At 61.6% G+C, this 12,778-nt stretch overlaps 1 protein-coding gene across 1 annotated transcript in view; it reads right to left on the bottom strand.

Moving 5' to 3' along the window:
- LOC308268844 (uncharacterized protein) overlaps positions 1–12,778 on the bottom strand; it is a gene marked incomplete at both ends in the record, with an annotated part of 138,457 nt that overhangs the window by 23,826 nt on the left and 101,853 nt on the right. The window contains 14 exons of the mRNA XM_080703948.1: positions 225–399; positions 483–688; positions 1,332–1,516; positions 4,240–4,337; positions 4,413–4,597; positions 5,950–6,124; positions 6,226–6,318; positions 6,456–6,640; positions 6,968–7,136; positions 8,341–8,505; positions 9,945–10,106; positions 10,924–11,052; positions 11,149–11,262; positions 12,371–12,511. Coding sequence (XP_080560074.1) covers positions 225–399; positions 483–688; positions 1,332–1,516; positions 4,240–4,337; positions 4,413–4,597; positions 5,950–6,124; positions 6,226–6,318; positions 6,456–6,640; positions 6,968–7,136; positions 8,341–8,505; positions 9,945–10,106; positions 10,924–11,052; positions 11,149–11,262; positions 12,371–12,511 — 2,182 coding nt within the window. The remainder of the gene's footprint in view (positions 1–224; positions 400–482; positions 689–1,331; positions 1,517–4,239; positions 4,338–4,412; positions 4,598–5,949; positions 6,125–6,225; positions 6,319–6,455; positions 6,641–6,967; positions 7,137–8,340; positions 8,506–9,944; positions 10,107–10,923; positions 11,053–11,148; positions 11,263–12,370; positions 12,512–12,778) is intronic.

Here is a 12,778-nt window from a genome sequence, read left to right as displayed (position 1 = left end):
CTGAAGTCCAGGGAGCTGGCCCTGGACATTCTTCCTGACTCAGCATCCAGGTTGTTCCTTCTTGCTGTGCGGGCTGTGAGCCCCCAAGGAGCCTGCGGCCCCAGCTCAGGCCAGGACAATGTGAATGCTCCCAGGGGCCTGCGTCACCCACAGCCTGGGGCCGGCCGTGGTCTGGCCTGAAGGGCCCTTCCAGGCAGGGCCAGTGGGGCGGGGCCCAGACCCACCGTGGTGCCACAGGCCCAGCGTCAGGCCGCAGAGGCCAGCGTGCACGTCACAGGAGATGGAGACACCGTCTTCACTGGTCAGCTCTATCCTGGGGACGGTCCCCGTCGTGGCTGGAGGTGGATCCAGGGCCGGACAGCTCTCCTCAGACAGGGAAGGCTCGTACAGCCTGTAGGCCTGGGGGTCAGACGGGGACTGAGTCCCACGGGCGAGCGCCGGGGTCCTCAGGGCCTCTGGTCCCCCCTGCTGTGCACACTCACCTTCAGGCTGGGGTAGAACACGAGGGTCGTGCCGTTCACCTCCACACGCAGGGCCGGGAGCCCTGAGCCCGCCCGGCTCAGCACCAGAGAGAAGGCTCCATTCGCGAAGTCCTTGGCCAGCAGGAGGCTGTCGCAGTGGGCACCAAGGCCCCACACCCGGCCATCGAAGGTCACCACGTGCCGGGCCCCAGCCACCACAGCATGGTCTGGGGACAGGGCAGGCCGAGGGGCTGTTCTGTCTGCTCGGCCCCAGGTACCCAGGGCCTGGAGCCCTAAGACCCAGCTGTTTTCTACAATCTCAGCATGCTGCCCAGACACAAACGTACCAACTCTCGGGAGACGCCAGAGAGCCTCCAGGGCACACAGATAAAGCTCTCTGCGCCCTGACTGCACCCTGTCCCCTGCGTCGGGGCCTGGACATAGCAGCATTGGCTGTTCTCTGTACAAGCCAGCTGCTTCTGCTTCCCAGGGGAGGAAATCAGGTCCCAGAAAGGTAATAAAAACCCTCATGGTCACACAGCGCAAGCAGACACCAACTCCCAGGACTCTCAGAACTGTGGGGAGCCTGTGGCCACCTGATCAAGCTGGACCCAGTGAGGGGCTTCTGCTTCACCTGGGCTGGGCCTGCTTCTCCAGGAAGGTCCCCAGGAAGAGAGCTGGCCCGGAGCCCTTAGCCCCTAGCCATGCCTTTCTGCTGGGCCCTGGGCTAAAGTCACAATCTGTAGCCCGCATGATCTTGGGAAGGCCAGTAACTTCTGGGCCCAGCAGGGCAACACCAGGAGCCTTTGCTGGTTCCCACAGAGCAGAGGGGCTCCTGGGAGGAGGGGTGCAGGGCTGGGCAGGACTCACACTCCATGGGGCTCCCCAGCAGGCGGCGGCGGAGCCCGTAGAACAAGGCCAGCACGTTGGCCCCCTGCAGCTCTCGCAGAGGCTGCAGCAGCTTCTCCTCCACCAGGTAGCTGGCCAGCCGGGCCACGCCCGGGGGCTCTTCTCCCGGGGGCAGGAGGGGTAGCGTCACCACCACCGAGTGGTTCCTGGAGGGACACAGAGAAAGCCGTGGGTCAGCGTGGGGCCCGAGAAGGGAGAAGCCCACTCTTGAGCGTGGCACTGCGGAGTGTACGCGGGTGGCAAAGTGTCCATCACGGAGCCGAGCGGTTAGTTAGAACCTAGAGGGGGGAGGTCCCGGAGCCTCCCGAGGACACGCAGCGGGGACCTGGAGGAGCAGGAAGCCTCAGCCCACGTGGGCGCAGCGGGAGGTGGGGCAGGGTGCGGTGGCCTTCGAGCCCTCCCGTGCCCAGTGCCATTACGGCATCTCCGCCCCACGACTCAGCAGGCGGCCCCCTCCGTTTTCCAACAAGCCTGACCGCCCCCTCCTCTTTCACCCAAGCCAACCCTGTCCTTCTTTGCAACTGCCCCGCCATGACACCTGCGGTGCTGCAGGGACTTAACCCGATACCTTTTACTTTGGAGGGAGTGTAGTCTCTATTCTACAGTGGGGAAACTGAGGCTGGTCCTCTAGGGGAGCGCTAGAGGCAGAGCTGGATTCACGTGAAGATCCAGGACTTGAGTTTGAACTCTGGGCGGCCCAGGCCAGCACGGCCCCAGAGGGCCTCTGGCGTCCCCTCCACAGTCTGTCCCCGAGCCTGGCTCTGCGGTGCCTTTGGGGACAGTCACTTCTCCGACAGTGCCCAAGTTGCTAAGCAGTCCAGGCCCCAGCATGCCGGCGGCCTCCAGGGCCACAGGGGTCCTGTGTCCCGAGGGCTTCTCAAATTGAGAAGCTGGAAGGGAACCCCTGACCCCCCTCCCATCAGGCTAAATAATGGCCCAAAGATGTCCACATCCAAACCCCCAGAACCTGGGACCGCTGCATGGCACAGGGGATTCGCAGGAGGCTGGAGTTAAGGACGGTCCTGGATTACCCAAGTGGGGCAGTATAATCAGGAGAACCCTGGTGAGAGGGACGGGAGGACCAGAGTCGGAGATGACCCGTGGCTGCCTCTGATGATGGAGAATCAAGCCAGGGCGTGCTCGAAGCTGGAGACCATCAAGGAAGGGATTTCCCCCTGAGCCCCAGAAGGGCCTGACCCATCGAGATCCTGACATAGCCCAGGGTCCCCGATTCCAGACCTCCAGAACGAAATGAGAGTCGACCTGCCCTGTGCACACCACTAAGGCTAGGCCCATTTATTACAGAAGCAACAGAAAACTAATACATGCTCATCTCTCCACAAATGGACCCTCCAGTGTGCCAGCCGCCAAGGTCAAAAGTCTGAGTCAGCCTGGGCTCCTCTCTACCATCGGCACGTCCTGCCAGCCTCACCCTGAAACACATCTGAGTCCGACTACCTCTGCCTCCTCCCACGCTGCCACTGCTCCGAGAGTCACATCATGTCTCACCTGGACAACCACCACGGATGCCACTGGAAACCCGGCTACCCCGTCCCACACCCAAGAAGTCTTTATTCTCAACACGGGGCCCAAGGAATCTTTTTAAACAGGAGGGAGAACATGGCCTTCTTCAGCTCAGAGACCTTTTGGACTCCTATCTCAGAGTTGAAACTGAAGTCCTCCCACGGCACTAGGCCACGGCAGCCCTGTTGACCCCAGGCCCTGGTCCACGGGCCACATCCAACCTGGGGTGGTGTGCAGGCCATGAATGGCTTTTACATGGTTAAAAGCTGTGTGTGTGTGTGTGTGTGTGTGTGTGTGTGTGTGTGTGTATAATACTGGGGATTAAACCCGGGGCATTCTACCTCTGAGCTACACCTCCAGCCCCATTTTATTTTTTATTTTGAAGCAAGGTCTTACTAAGTGGTAGAGGGCCTCGCTAAGTGGCTGAGGCCGGCCTCCAACCTGTGATCCTCCAGTCTCAGCCTCTCAATATTAGGACTGCAAGCATGCACCACCACACCTGGCCAGTTAAATGCTTCTTAAAAACAAAGGAAAGTGTGCCGCAGAGCGGCTGCGTGGGCAGCAGGCCCTGGGGCTCGCTGCCAGGTCTGTACAGGGAAGTCGGCCGCCCCCAGCGCAGACGGCTTGCTTACATCCCCATGGGTCAAAAACCATGCGCTTCACCAGGGCAGTCCTTTCTGTCTCGTTCACTGCCCTATCTGCACCACTTAACACTGCCTGCCCCAAAGCTGGATGTGGTGGTACAGTACCTGTCGCCCCAGCTACCAGGAGGCCGAGGCAGGAGGATCACAAGTTTGCGGCCAGCCTAGGCAACTTGACGAGGCTCTGTGTCAGAAATGTAAAAAAAGGGCCAGACGTGGTGGCGCACGCTTGTAAGCCCAGCACTCGGGAGGCTGAGACAGGAGGATCTCAGTTTCACAGACAGCCTCAGCTACTTAGCGAGGCCCTTTGCAACTCAGTGAGACCCTGTTTCAAGATAAAGAATAAAAAATAGGGCTGGGGGTGTAGCTCGGAGGTAGAATGCCCCTGGGTTCCATCCCTTGTACCACACACACACAAAAAAAAAGTAAGAAAAGGTTGGGGTGCAGCTCAGTGGTAGAGCGCTGCCTAGCAACACACACACACACACACACACACACACACACACGCACACACACGCACGCACACGCACGCACACGCACACACACACACACACACGCACACACCGAGCAAGTGCTCCTAAAATCCTTGGGGAATGAAGACTGAGCTGCGGTCTTCTCGTCCGTCAACTGGGGTCGCACAGGCGTGCGCGGGCTGAGGTATTAGGGCACCATCAGGATCTGGCGCGAGGAAACGCCCAGGTTACCTGGCCGAGAAGGTGTAGAGGTGCAGCAGGGGTGCGCAGAGCCGCCTCAGCGCCCGCGAGAATGCGGCTTCCGCCCAGTACAGCATCTGCCGCGCGGCCTGGAGGGGCGGGAGGCGCTGTCAGCGCCCCGCTCACCCCGGCCGGGCCGCCGCCACCCCTGCTCCCCACCTTACCAGCTCCACAGCGCCCTTCACAGCCCCCAGGGCGGCCCCGACAGGCCTTGACCCCCGGCTGTCCCGCAGGCTGGGCACCCAGGCCCGCAGCTGCCGCACGGCCTCCTGGGCCCGCTCCCGCCACACCTGGTCCAGGGGCCGCAGCATCACCTCTTGGTAGGCCTCCTCCAGCGTGGCCAGGGGCCCTGCAACAGACCGGCCTGAGGTCTCCACGCTCCTGAGTGTGGCAAGGTGCCGGGCCTCCGCCCAGGGCAGAAAACCAGCCTCTGGCCTCCAGGACGCAGGGCCTGTGCCCGGGGAATACGGAGCGGGCGTGGGGGTAGAAATAAGGCAGCGGGCACCGGTGACTACGGACGCCTTCACACACAGGCCCGAGCTTCATCCTTGTACGGCCCGGCGCACAAGGTTGTCTGGCACCAGAACCTGGGTTCGGAGGGTTCCGCCACTCCTAGATCTGATGAGAGGGGCTCCCTGGGTCTGAAAGTGCTCTGTGCTGACACCTATTTTCTTCCCGGAAAGCCAGAACTCTGGCACAAGATGAGCCGAGTACCCACGCTGGCAACTCCCATAAAAGTCCTGCCGTGCCGGGTGTGGTGGGCACGCTTGTCATCCCAGCACTCAGGAGGCTAAGACAGGAGGATGTCGGTTCGCGGCCAGCCTCAGCTACTTAGACCCTCCAGAACTTAGTGAGAGCCTGTTTCAAAATAAAGAATAAAAAATAGGGCAGGGGGTGGAGCTCGGAGATAGGATGCTCCTGGGTTCAACCCCCAGTACCAAAAATAAAATAAAAAGGTCTGGAGGTGTGTCTATGGGAGAGAATGCCCCTGGGTTCCAGCCCTAGACAAGAAGAAGAAGAAGAAGAGGAAGAAGAAGAAGAAGAAGAAGAAGAAGAAGAAGAAGAAGAGGAGGAGGAGGAGGAGGAGGAGGAGGAGGAGGAGGAGGAGGAGGAGGAGGAGAGAGGAGGAGGGGAGGAGGAGGGGGAGGAGGAGGAGGAGGCCCCCGCCGGGTGTGGTGGCGCACACTTGTAATCTCAGAACTTGGAAGGCTGAAATAGGAGGGGGGGATCGCAGGTTCGCGGCCAGCCTCAGCTACCTAGACCCTCCAGAACTCAGTGAGAGCCTGTTTCAAAATAAAGAAAAAAAAATAGGGCGGGGGAAGTATAGCTCAGAGGTAGAATGCCCCTGGGTTGAATCCCCAGTACTGAAAATAAACTAAAATAAAATAAAATACAATAGGCTGAGGGTGTATCTTGGGGAAAGAATACCCCTGGGTTCAATCCCCAGTACCAAAACAAAAAAGAAATCAGAAATCAGGCAAAGTACTGAGGAAATCTTAGTGGCATCCTTAAAAGAAATAAGGTAGCGGCCATGAATGGACACGGGGGACGTTAGCTCAGGCTAGCAGGATGGGGCCGCGCGCCTAACGGGAGCCATGGTGCAGGACCGTTAAGACCCCCCCGGGGGTCTGGGGAGAGTGAGGCCTCCTTCCCGGCTGAGGCAGTGGGGGCCGGAGGGTGCGGTGATACCCCAGTACTCACGGTCCAGCTCGCCCCGCAGCTGCTCCAGCCCCGCCTGCAGCCCCTCCAGGTAGAGCTGCAGGGGGCCGGCCAGGGCCTGGCCCCAGCCCCACCAGGTAGCCACTGCCTGGCCTCTGGCCTGCAGGGGCCCCAGAAGAAGGCCTGCCGCGTGGTCCAGGGTGCCTGCCGGCTGCACCTAGGCAGGGAGACCGAGGCAGGCCAGCATGAGGGCCTGGGGCTGGGGGCTGGAGAGCTGGCCTCCACCGCGCTCCTCCCGGCCTCAGCCTGGCCACCCACCAGGCGCTGGAAACGGCTCACGTAGTCGTCCCAGCCTCGGAGCTCCTCCTCCAGCTGGGCAAGCACCCGGGCCCCGACGGCCGCGATCCGGGTCTGTGGGCACAGAGCGTGGGTTGGGGCCTCATGGAAACAAAGGGGGTGCTGTGCCTGACCAGCTGCACCCAAGAGCTCCGGGCACTCCGGCCTCTGCCTGGGAGGAGACAGCAAGAGCCCTGGCCGCCCCCTCTCACCTCTACATGGTCCAGCAGGGCCCCCTGGCAGCCCTGCGCCGCCAGGTGGAGGCTCTGGTTGGCAGCCTGCAGGGTCAGGCGTCCCAGGGGCTGCACGGGCTGCCCGCTGTCCTGGAGCAGGGCCTCTGCCTCAGCCGTCCACCTCCAGGCGCAGGTCCGCAGCACCAGGCGCTCTTCTCTGACCCCTGAGCCAGGAAAGGACCTGTATCACACCCATGCCGTCTCCTGCTTCCTAGCTGCCCATCCTCCCTCACTGCACAGCCTTCTATAGCTCCCCAGCACCCCAGGCAAAACCTCAAGCCTAGGATTCGAGGACTCCAGCTGCACCACCTAAGCCGTCCTTCTAGACCCTTCAGTACTGACCTGGAAGCACAGGAAGCAGCAGGAGGCTCGTTGTGACGCCAGGTTGGGGGCCATGAAGTCCTAACGGCACCCTTGGACTTCTTGGCTCGCAACACCCCATCCCTGTCCTCTCTTGAGTCCTAGCTGGGACCCAGCCACCACCCACTTACCCTCCTGGTGGGCCGCAGAGGCCTGGAGGCAGCTCGGAGCCTGGGTCAGAGACAGCACCAGGCTCTCTGCGTGCTCGTCCGTGGTTCCCTCCAGCTGGACCAGGCTCTGGGAAGCCGAGGACGAGACCCGGCCGCGCAGCCCAAGCCGCCGAGCCCTGGGGCCTCGGAGCTGCAAGGGGGTGAGGGTGGCCTGAGAGGGGCCTGGCGCCCAGCCCACCCTGGTCTCTACCTGCCCCACTCGGGCTTCCTGAGGCTGGATCTGCCTTCTACCTGGAGGGGCTGCGGGCGGGGATGCAGGAGAGGCCCCGGTCGGTCCCCTGGTCCCCGGCACCCCACCACAGGGCTCAGAATCCCCACCGGGCACGGGGAGTACTTAAGAAAAACCCACCTGGAGCCCAGCAGCCCACCGCACCTGCTGTCCAGGTGGCCTAAAGAGTCCCAACGCCCCAGCCCCACACCAGAGACGCAGTTAACTGGTCTGGGGACCCCGGGCGCTGGATCCTTAACACGCTCGGTGTCCAAGTTTATTTCTGCAGCTCAGATTTTCTTGTTTTGCATGAGAAACACCGCAAAGGTCTCCCCAAGTTCAAGGAGGCGTGGGTACCACCTAGCCTGAAATCCCGTCACTGAAAGCCGTTCCACAGCCTCGCGAGCGCTCAGCTTTGAGGGCCACAGACATCTTGTGTGGGGTGGGACGGAATCAAGAGAGGCCTCGGAGGCCCCAGGAGAAGGTGGCCACGGGTTGTCGGAGGAGCAGTGGTGGGAAGGAGCCGCCCAGCCCTGGACTCAGCCGCCCTGTGTTCCAGCCCAGACGCTGCGCTAACAAGCCGTGTGGCCTTGAGGAAGGGCGTCAACCTCTCTGGGCCTCAGGTTCAAAATATATAAAAGTGATGACAAGCCGGGCTCTCAACACTCAACAGGAAGAATTTGGCGCATTCTGGGTTGAATTATATTCCTCAGGGATATTTTGGAGTCCCAATCTCCCGTGCCCACCTAACGTAATCTCATTTGGAAATAGGGTCTCTGTAGTAAAAGATGGTGTCATACTGGGTCACCGAGGGCCATAAATCCTTAAGACCACATGAAGTCAGAGGCCGGAACAGCAGCGCAACAGGCCAAGTCAGTACTGGCTAATAATCATGGCTACTCGTGGCTGCCTTCTGCAGGTACTGCCCTGAGCCACCCACACACACCAGCCCCTCGGGAGCTAGGGCAGGTGTTGCCGCTCCCTGGCTCACGCGTGAGAAAACTGGGGTACCGGGAGGTGAACCCACCAGGGTCCGCAGGTCCCCCCAGTGAAGCTCTGGGCTGCGGTTCCAAGGCTGGCCACTAGATGGCGGGGCTGCCCAGGCGGCGAGGACCAGGCCACTTACCTCCAGCTCCCCGGAGAAGCCGGGCGCCTGGGGCCTGCTGTGGTTGCGGAGGGTCAGGCCGAGGTGCAGGCCGCCGTCCAGGTCTGGGGCAAGGCCCAGCCGGCAGTGGGACGACAGCACAAGCCCACCCTGGGCCAGGCTGTGCTCCCCGGAGACCAGGAGGGCCTGGAAAGACAGCCGGGTGCTGGAGGTCAGGGCGGTGCAGGGGCGTGGCTGCCTCCCCCATACCCTGGCCCAGAGCCCTCTCCGTCCCACCAGGACTGGAGCGCCAGCCGTGGGGCACCCCAGCTTCGACTTCTCCCAGCCGCAGCCCCTCCTCCAATTGGCAGCAGGAGCGACCACTAAGAAACGCAAAATCAGGCCTTGCCAAAAGAGAAGCTGGTCGGCCAGGGCCTAGGCGTCTTCAGCTCCCTGCGTGTCCAGAGCCCGCAATCACACTCCTGCCACGGCACCTCTGCACGGCGGCACCCCGCAAGCCCTGCCTGCCCTCCAGACCTTCAGCGTCCCACACCCCGACCACAGCCTACATCTCATCTGATGTCTCCCTCCGCCCTGATCTGTTCCAGAGGGCAGGCCCTGTTGTTTCCAGAGTACGGGGACCCATTTACTTAGAGTCTCTGCCGCTCGAATGGCACAATAGCAGAGCTGCGCAGCTGTGACAGGCGGTGTGGTTCACAACGCCTAAAATGCTCACTAGTCATCCCTTTACAGGAAAGTGGGTGGCCCCTTGGGATGGGTGGGTGGGTGGGTGGGTGGATGGATGGATGGGTGGGTGGGTGGATGGATGGGTGGATGGATGGATGGGTGGGTGGATGGGTGGGTAGATGGGTGGGTGGATTGATGGGTGGATGGATGGATGGATGGGTGGGTGGGTTGGTGGATGGATGGATGGATGGATGGATGGATGGATGGATGGATGGGTCGGTGGATGGATGGGTGGATGGATGGGTGGGTCGATGGATGTATGGATGGATGGATGGATTGGTGGGTAGATGAGTGGGTGGGTAGGTAGATGGATGGATGGGTGGGTGGGTTGGTGGATGGATGGGTGGATGGATGGATGGGTGGATGGATGGATGGGTGGGTTGGTGGGTAGATGAGTGGGTGGGTAGGTAGATGGATGGATGGATGGATGGATGGATGGATGGATGGATGGGCAAGTGAGTAGATGGATGGACAGGTGGGTGGGTGGATGTAGAGTTGGTTGTATGGTTGGGTGAATTGATGTATAAAAGGACAAATAAAAGGAAGGGAGAGAGACAGGTAGGATGGATAGTTAGGAAGATGGAGGGAGGGATTATGAGTGGCTGAGAAGAAGGAAGGAAGGACTGGCTAACCAGGCCAGGAAGAGGAGTGGAGCAGAGGGCCCAGCTCCTGCTCTCAGCCATGATGGGACCAGCAGCTGGTTTTCCAGGGCCCTGTTCACATCCTCCACACTGGAGCCAAGGACTTCTTACACCGTCACAGGAAACATCAGAGGCTCTGAGAGGAGTTGCCCGTTCTCTCAGCCAGCAGATGGCAGAGCCACTGTGCCCAGCCAGGCCCCTATGCCCTGCAGGGAGCATGCCCTGCGCCCGTCAGCCCCTTCCCCAGGGCAGACTCACCCGGGGCAGGCCGCAGAGCCCCAGGTGGAGGGCATGGTGCAGCCAGTGAGCGTAGTCCGTCTCCACTGTCCCCCAGACATGCTGCTTGGCGCAGGAGGCCGGGAGGACGTGCTCCAGGGTGGCCTCCACGTGGACCTTGTCCAGCAGAGGTGGCCGATGCCTCTGGGCCGAGGGGCACATCACAAAGAGGAGAGAATGTCCACCCCAGCCGCTGCCAGGAGATGCCCACCCAGGCAGAGCAGGCGCCAGAAATCCCGCCTGGGCCCTGGCCAGCCTCAGCAGCTGCTCAGGATCTGGGTGGTTTATTGCAGTGAGTGTGGAGGGGGCAGGGCCTCCGTGTCCCAGGACCCCAGGGTGTGAGGCCCAGAAGGTGGATTGTGTGTGTGTGTGTGTGTGTGTGTGTGTGTGGTACTGGGGATGGAACCCAGGGGCATTCTACCTCCTAGGCACACCCCAGCCCTATTCTTTTTAATTCTTTATGTTGAAACGGTGTCTCACTGAATGCCAAAGGGCCTCAATAAGTAGTAGCTGAGGCTGTCCTGGAACTGCGATCCTCCCTCTCAGCCTCCCGAATGCTGGGATTACAAGCGTGCGCCACCACGCCCAGTGTGGATGGGGTTTAAAGACGAGCTGTTCCATCCCCCATGGCCAGGTTTCTGCCCCAGGCTCTGTGAACACCACTGATCCCCTGAGCCACAGATGGGCGGTGATGCTGGGGGACCAGTCCCTGTCAGTCCCTACTCTCCTCCTTGAAGCCCCACTGACATCCTGGCCCCTCCCCTTTCTTCCCCAGCACTGGCCCAATTGCCTCCAGTGACTATTATACCCATTTTACAGATGAGAAAGCTAAAGCACACAGCAGAGAAATGAGAATCCCACAGCACAGCTCGCACTTGAGCCCAGGGCCGCCTGGCCCCTGAGCTGGGCTTCTGCAGTGGGGCCGGGGCTGAGGGTCACCTGCCTGGTGCCCGGGCCTTACCTCAAATGTCACGTTCTGCTGTACCCGGTGTTGGTCCCAGGAGAGCTGGAGCCACTCGCTGAACATGGTCGGCCTCTGTGTTAAGGCCCCGCAGGCCTGGAGGGTGCCCAGGCCCCAGGTTTCCTGGAGCTGACAAGGGAGGGAATGGGGCCCCGTGAGGGCTGGCACAAGACAGGCCGGGAGCAGGGACGGCGTGCCGTGCTCGGCCACCCAGCCCGCGTGTACCTGCCCCAGGGAGGTGGCCAGGCAGCCCTCCCAGGCCACGCTGGGAGCCCTGGGGCTGTCGGCCCAGGTGAGATGCAGGGTCACGGGGCGGCCTCTGTTCCAGGAGAGCTGCACCTGCATCGCAGACGGGGCAGAGAAGAGGATGGAGGGGCTTGCACCCTATGGCCCCCACAGAGGAATGGGGGGCAGAGAGCCTGCCCTCCCCGCCCACCTTCCCTGCAAGAGTGACCAGGGGCATTTGGAGGAAGCGCCTGGTCCTCATACTACACTTAGCATCTCCAAAGACAGCCCGCAGGCGGTGCCCCTGGGGCCCAGGACCCCCACAGCCCCTGTGAGCACCTGACTCATCTCCTCTGTCCCCACCCTGTCTCTGACTCTGCTACCTTCTCACTCACCTTCCCGAAGCCCCAGGACCTTTGCACCTGTCCCCAAGTGCTGCGGTCCCCCGGCTCCCTGGGGAACTCCGTCCTACCCCTAGATCACGACTGACCAGCGACCTCCCCCTCGAGGCCCTCGCTGACCACCCAGCTGCTTAAAATCTTGCACTAGGCCGGGCTGGTGGCGCACGCTTGTAATCCCAGCATTTGGGAGGTGGAGACTGGAGGATCGTGGTTCGGGGACAGCCTCAGCTACTTAGCGAGACCCTCCGCAACTCAGTGAGGCCCTGTTTCAAAAATTTTTTAAAAAGACTAAAAAAAATAGGGCTGGGGGTGTAGCTCAGAGGTACAATGCCCCTCCCTGGGTTCCATCCCCAGTACCGGAAAAAAAAAAAAATCCTCTAGTAGCTTCACACTGTCTGTTTAGATGTCTCACTTTTGCCCAATCATCTGTTTGGATCCTGCCTGGCCTGCTGCCCTCACTTCACAGAGGAGAAAGGAGGCTCAGAGGCCGAGTGAGCGGCCTGGGCCACCCAGCCAGGCAGGGAGGGCACGCACTCACTCAGCCCCTCCCCAAGAAGCAGACTGCAGAAAGAACACCGGGAGATGCTTGCAACCCGCTTCCCCTGTTAAAAGATCAGCCCTACCAATGCATGGGCCTTGCCTACACTGCCTGCATACAGTAGGCGCTCAATACGGTATCGAGGAAGGAACTCTGAGCGAAGGAGCCGCCAAGTCCCCAGGCTTCGGTAACCCGGGAGTCCCGAGGGTCCTTGACACTGATGGACAGAGCCTTCCTCCCCGGGCCGCAGCCCACCCTGCCCCACCAAGGGCGCACCCCTCACCTGCCGGCTCTGCCTGCCGGCCCTGCTCTCCGCGAGGACGCTAGCCTCAGCTCGCCGCCAGGAGAGGTCAAAGGGGTGAGCCAGGGCCAGGCGGGCGTCCAGGTCAGCCTGCCCCAGGCGCAGGAAGGAGGAGGCCACCACCTGGGGAGGGGGGTGAGCCAGCAGGCCTGCGGCTGTCTGCCCTCCCCGCCCCAGCCCCGCTCCACCCCAGCCCTGCGCGAGTTCCCTGGAGAGCAAGAGCCCTGCGCAGAGGAACCGGGCTGGGAGAGGAGTCCTGGAACAAGCTTGGGACAGAGGTGGGAACCTGGAGGCCAGGCAGAGGTGCCATTCATGTGCGGACTTCTGGCCCTGCCCGCCCCTCCCCTCACTCTGAGACCCCGGGCAAGTCACGAGGCCTCTCTGTGCTCC

This window comes from Muscardinus avellanarius (assembly GCF_963383645.1).
Source record: "Muscardinus avellanarius genome assembly, chromosome: 10".
NCBI lineage: Eukaryota > Metazoa > Chordata > Mammalia > Rodentia > Gliridae > Muscardinus > Muscardinus avellanarius.
Note: the sequence above shows the minus strand (reverse complement) of the source record. Positions and strands in the feature narration are given on the sequence as shown.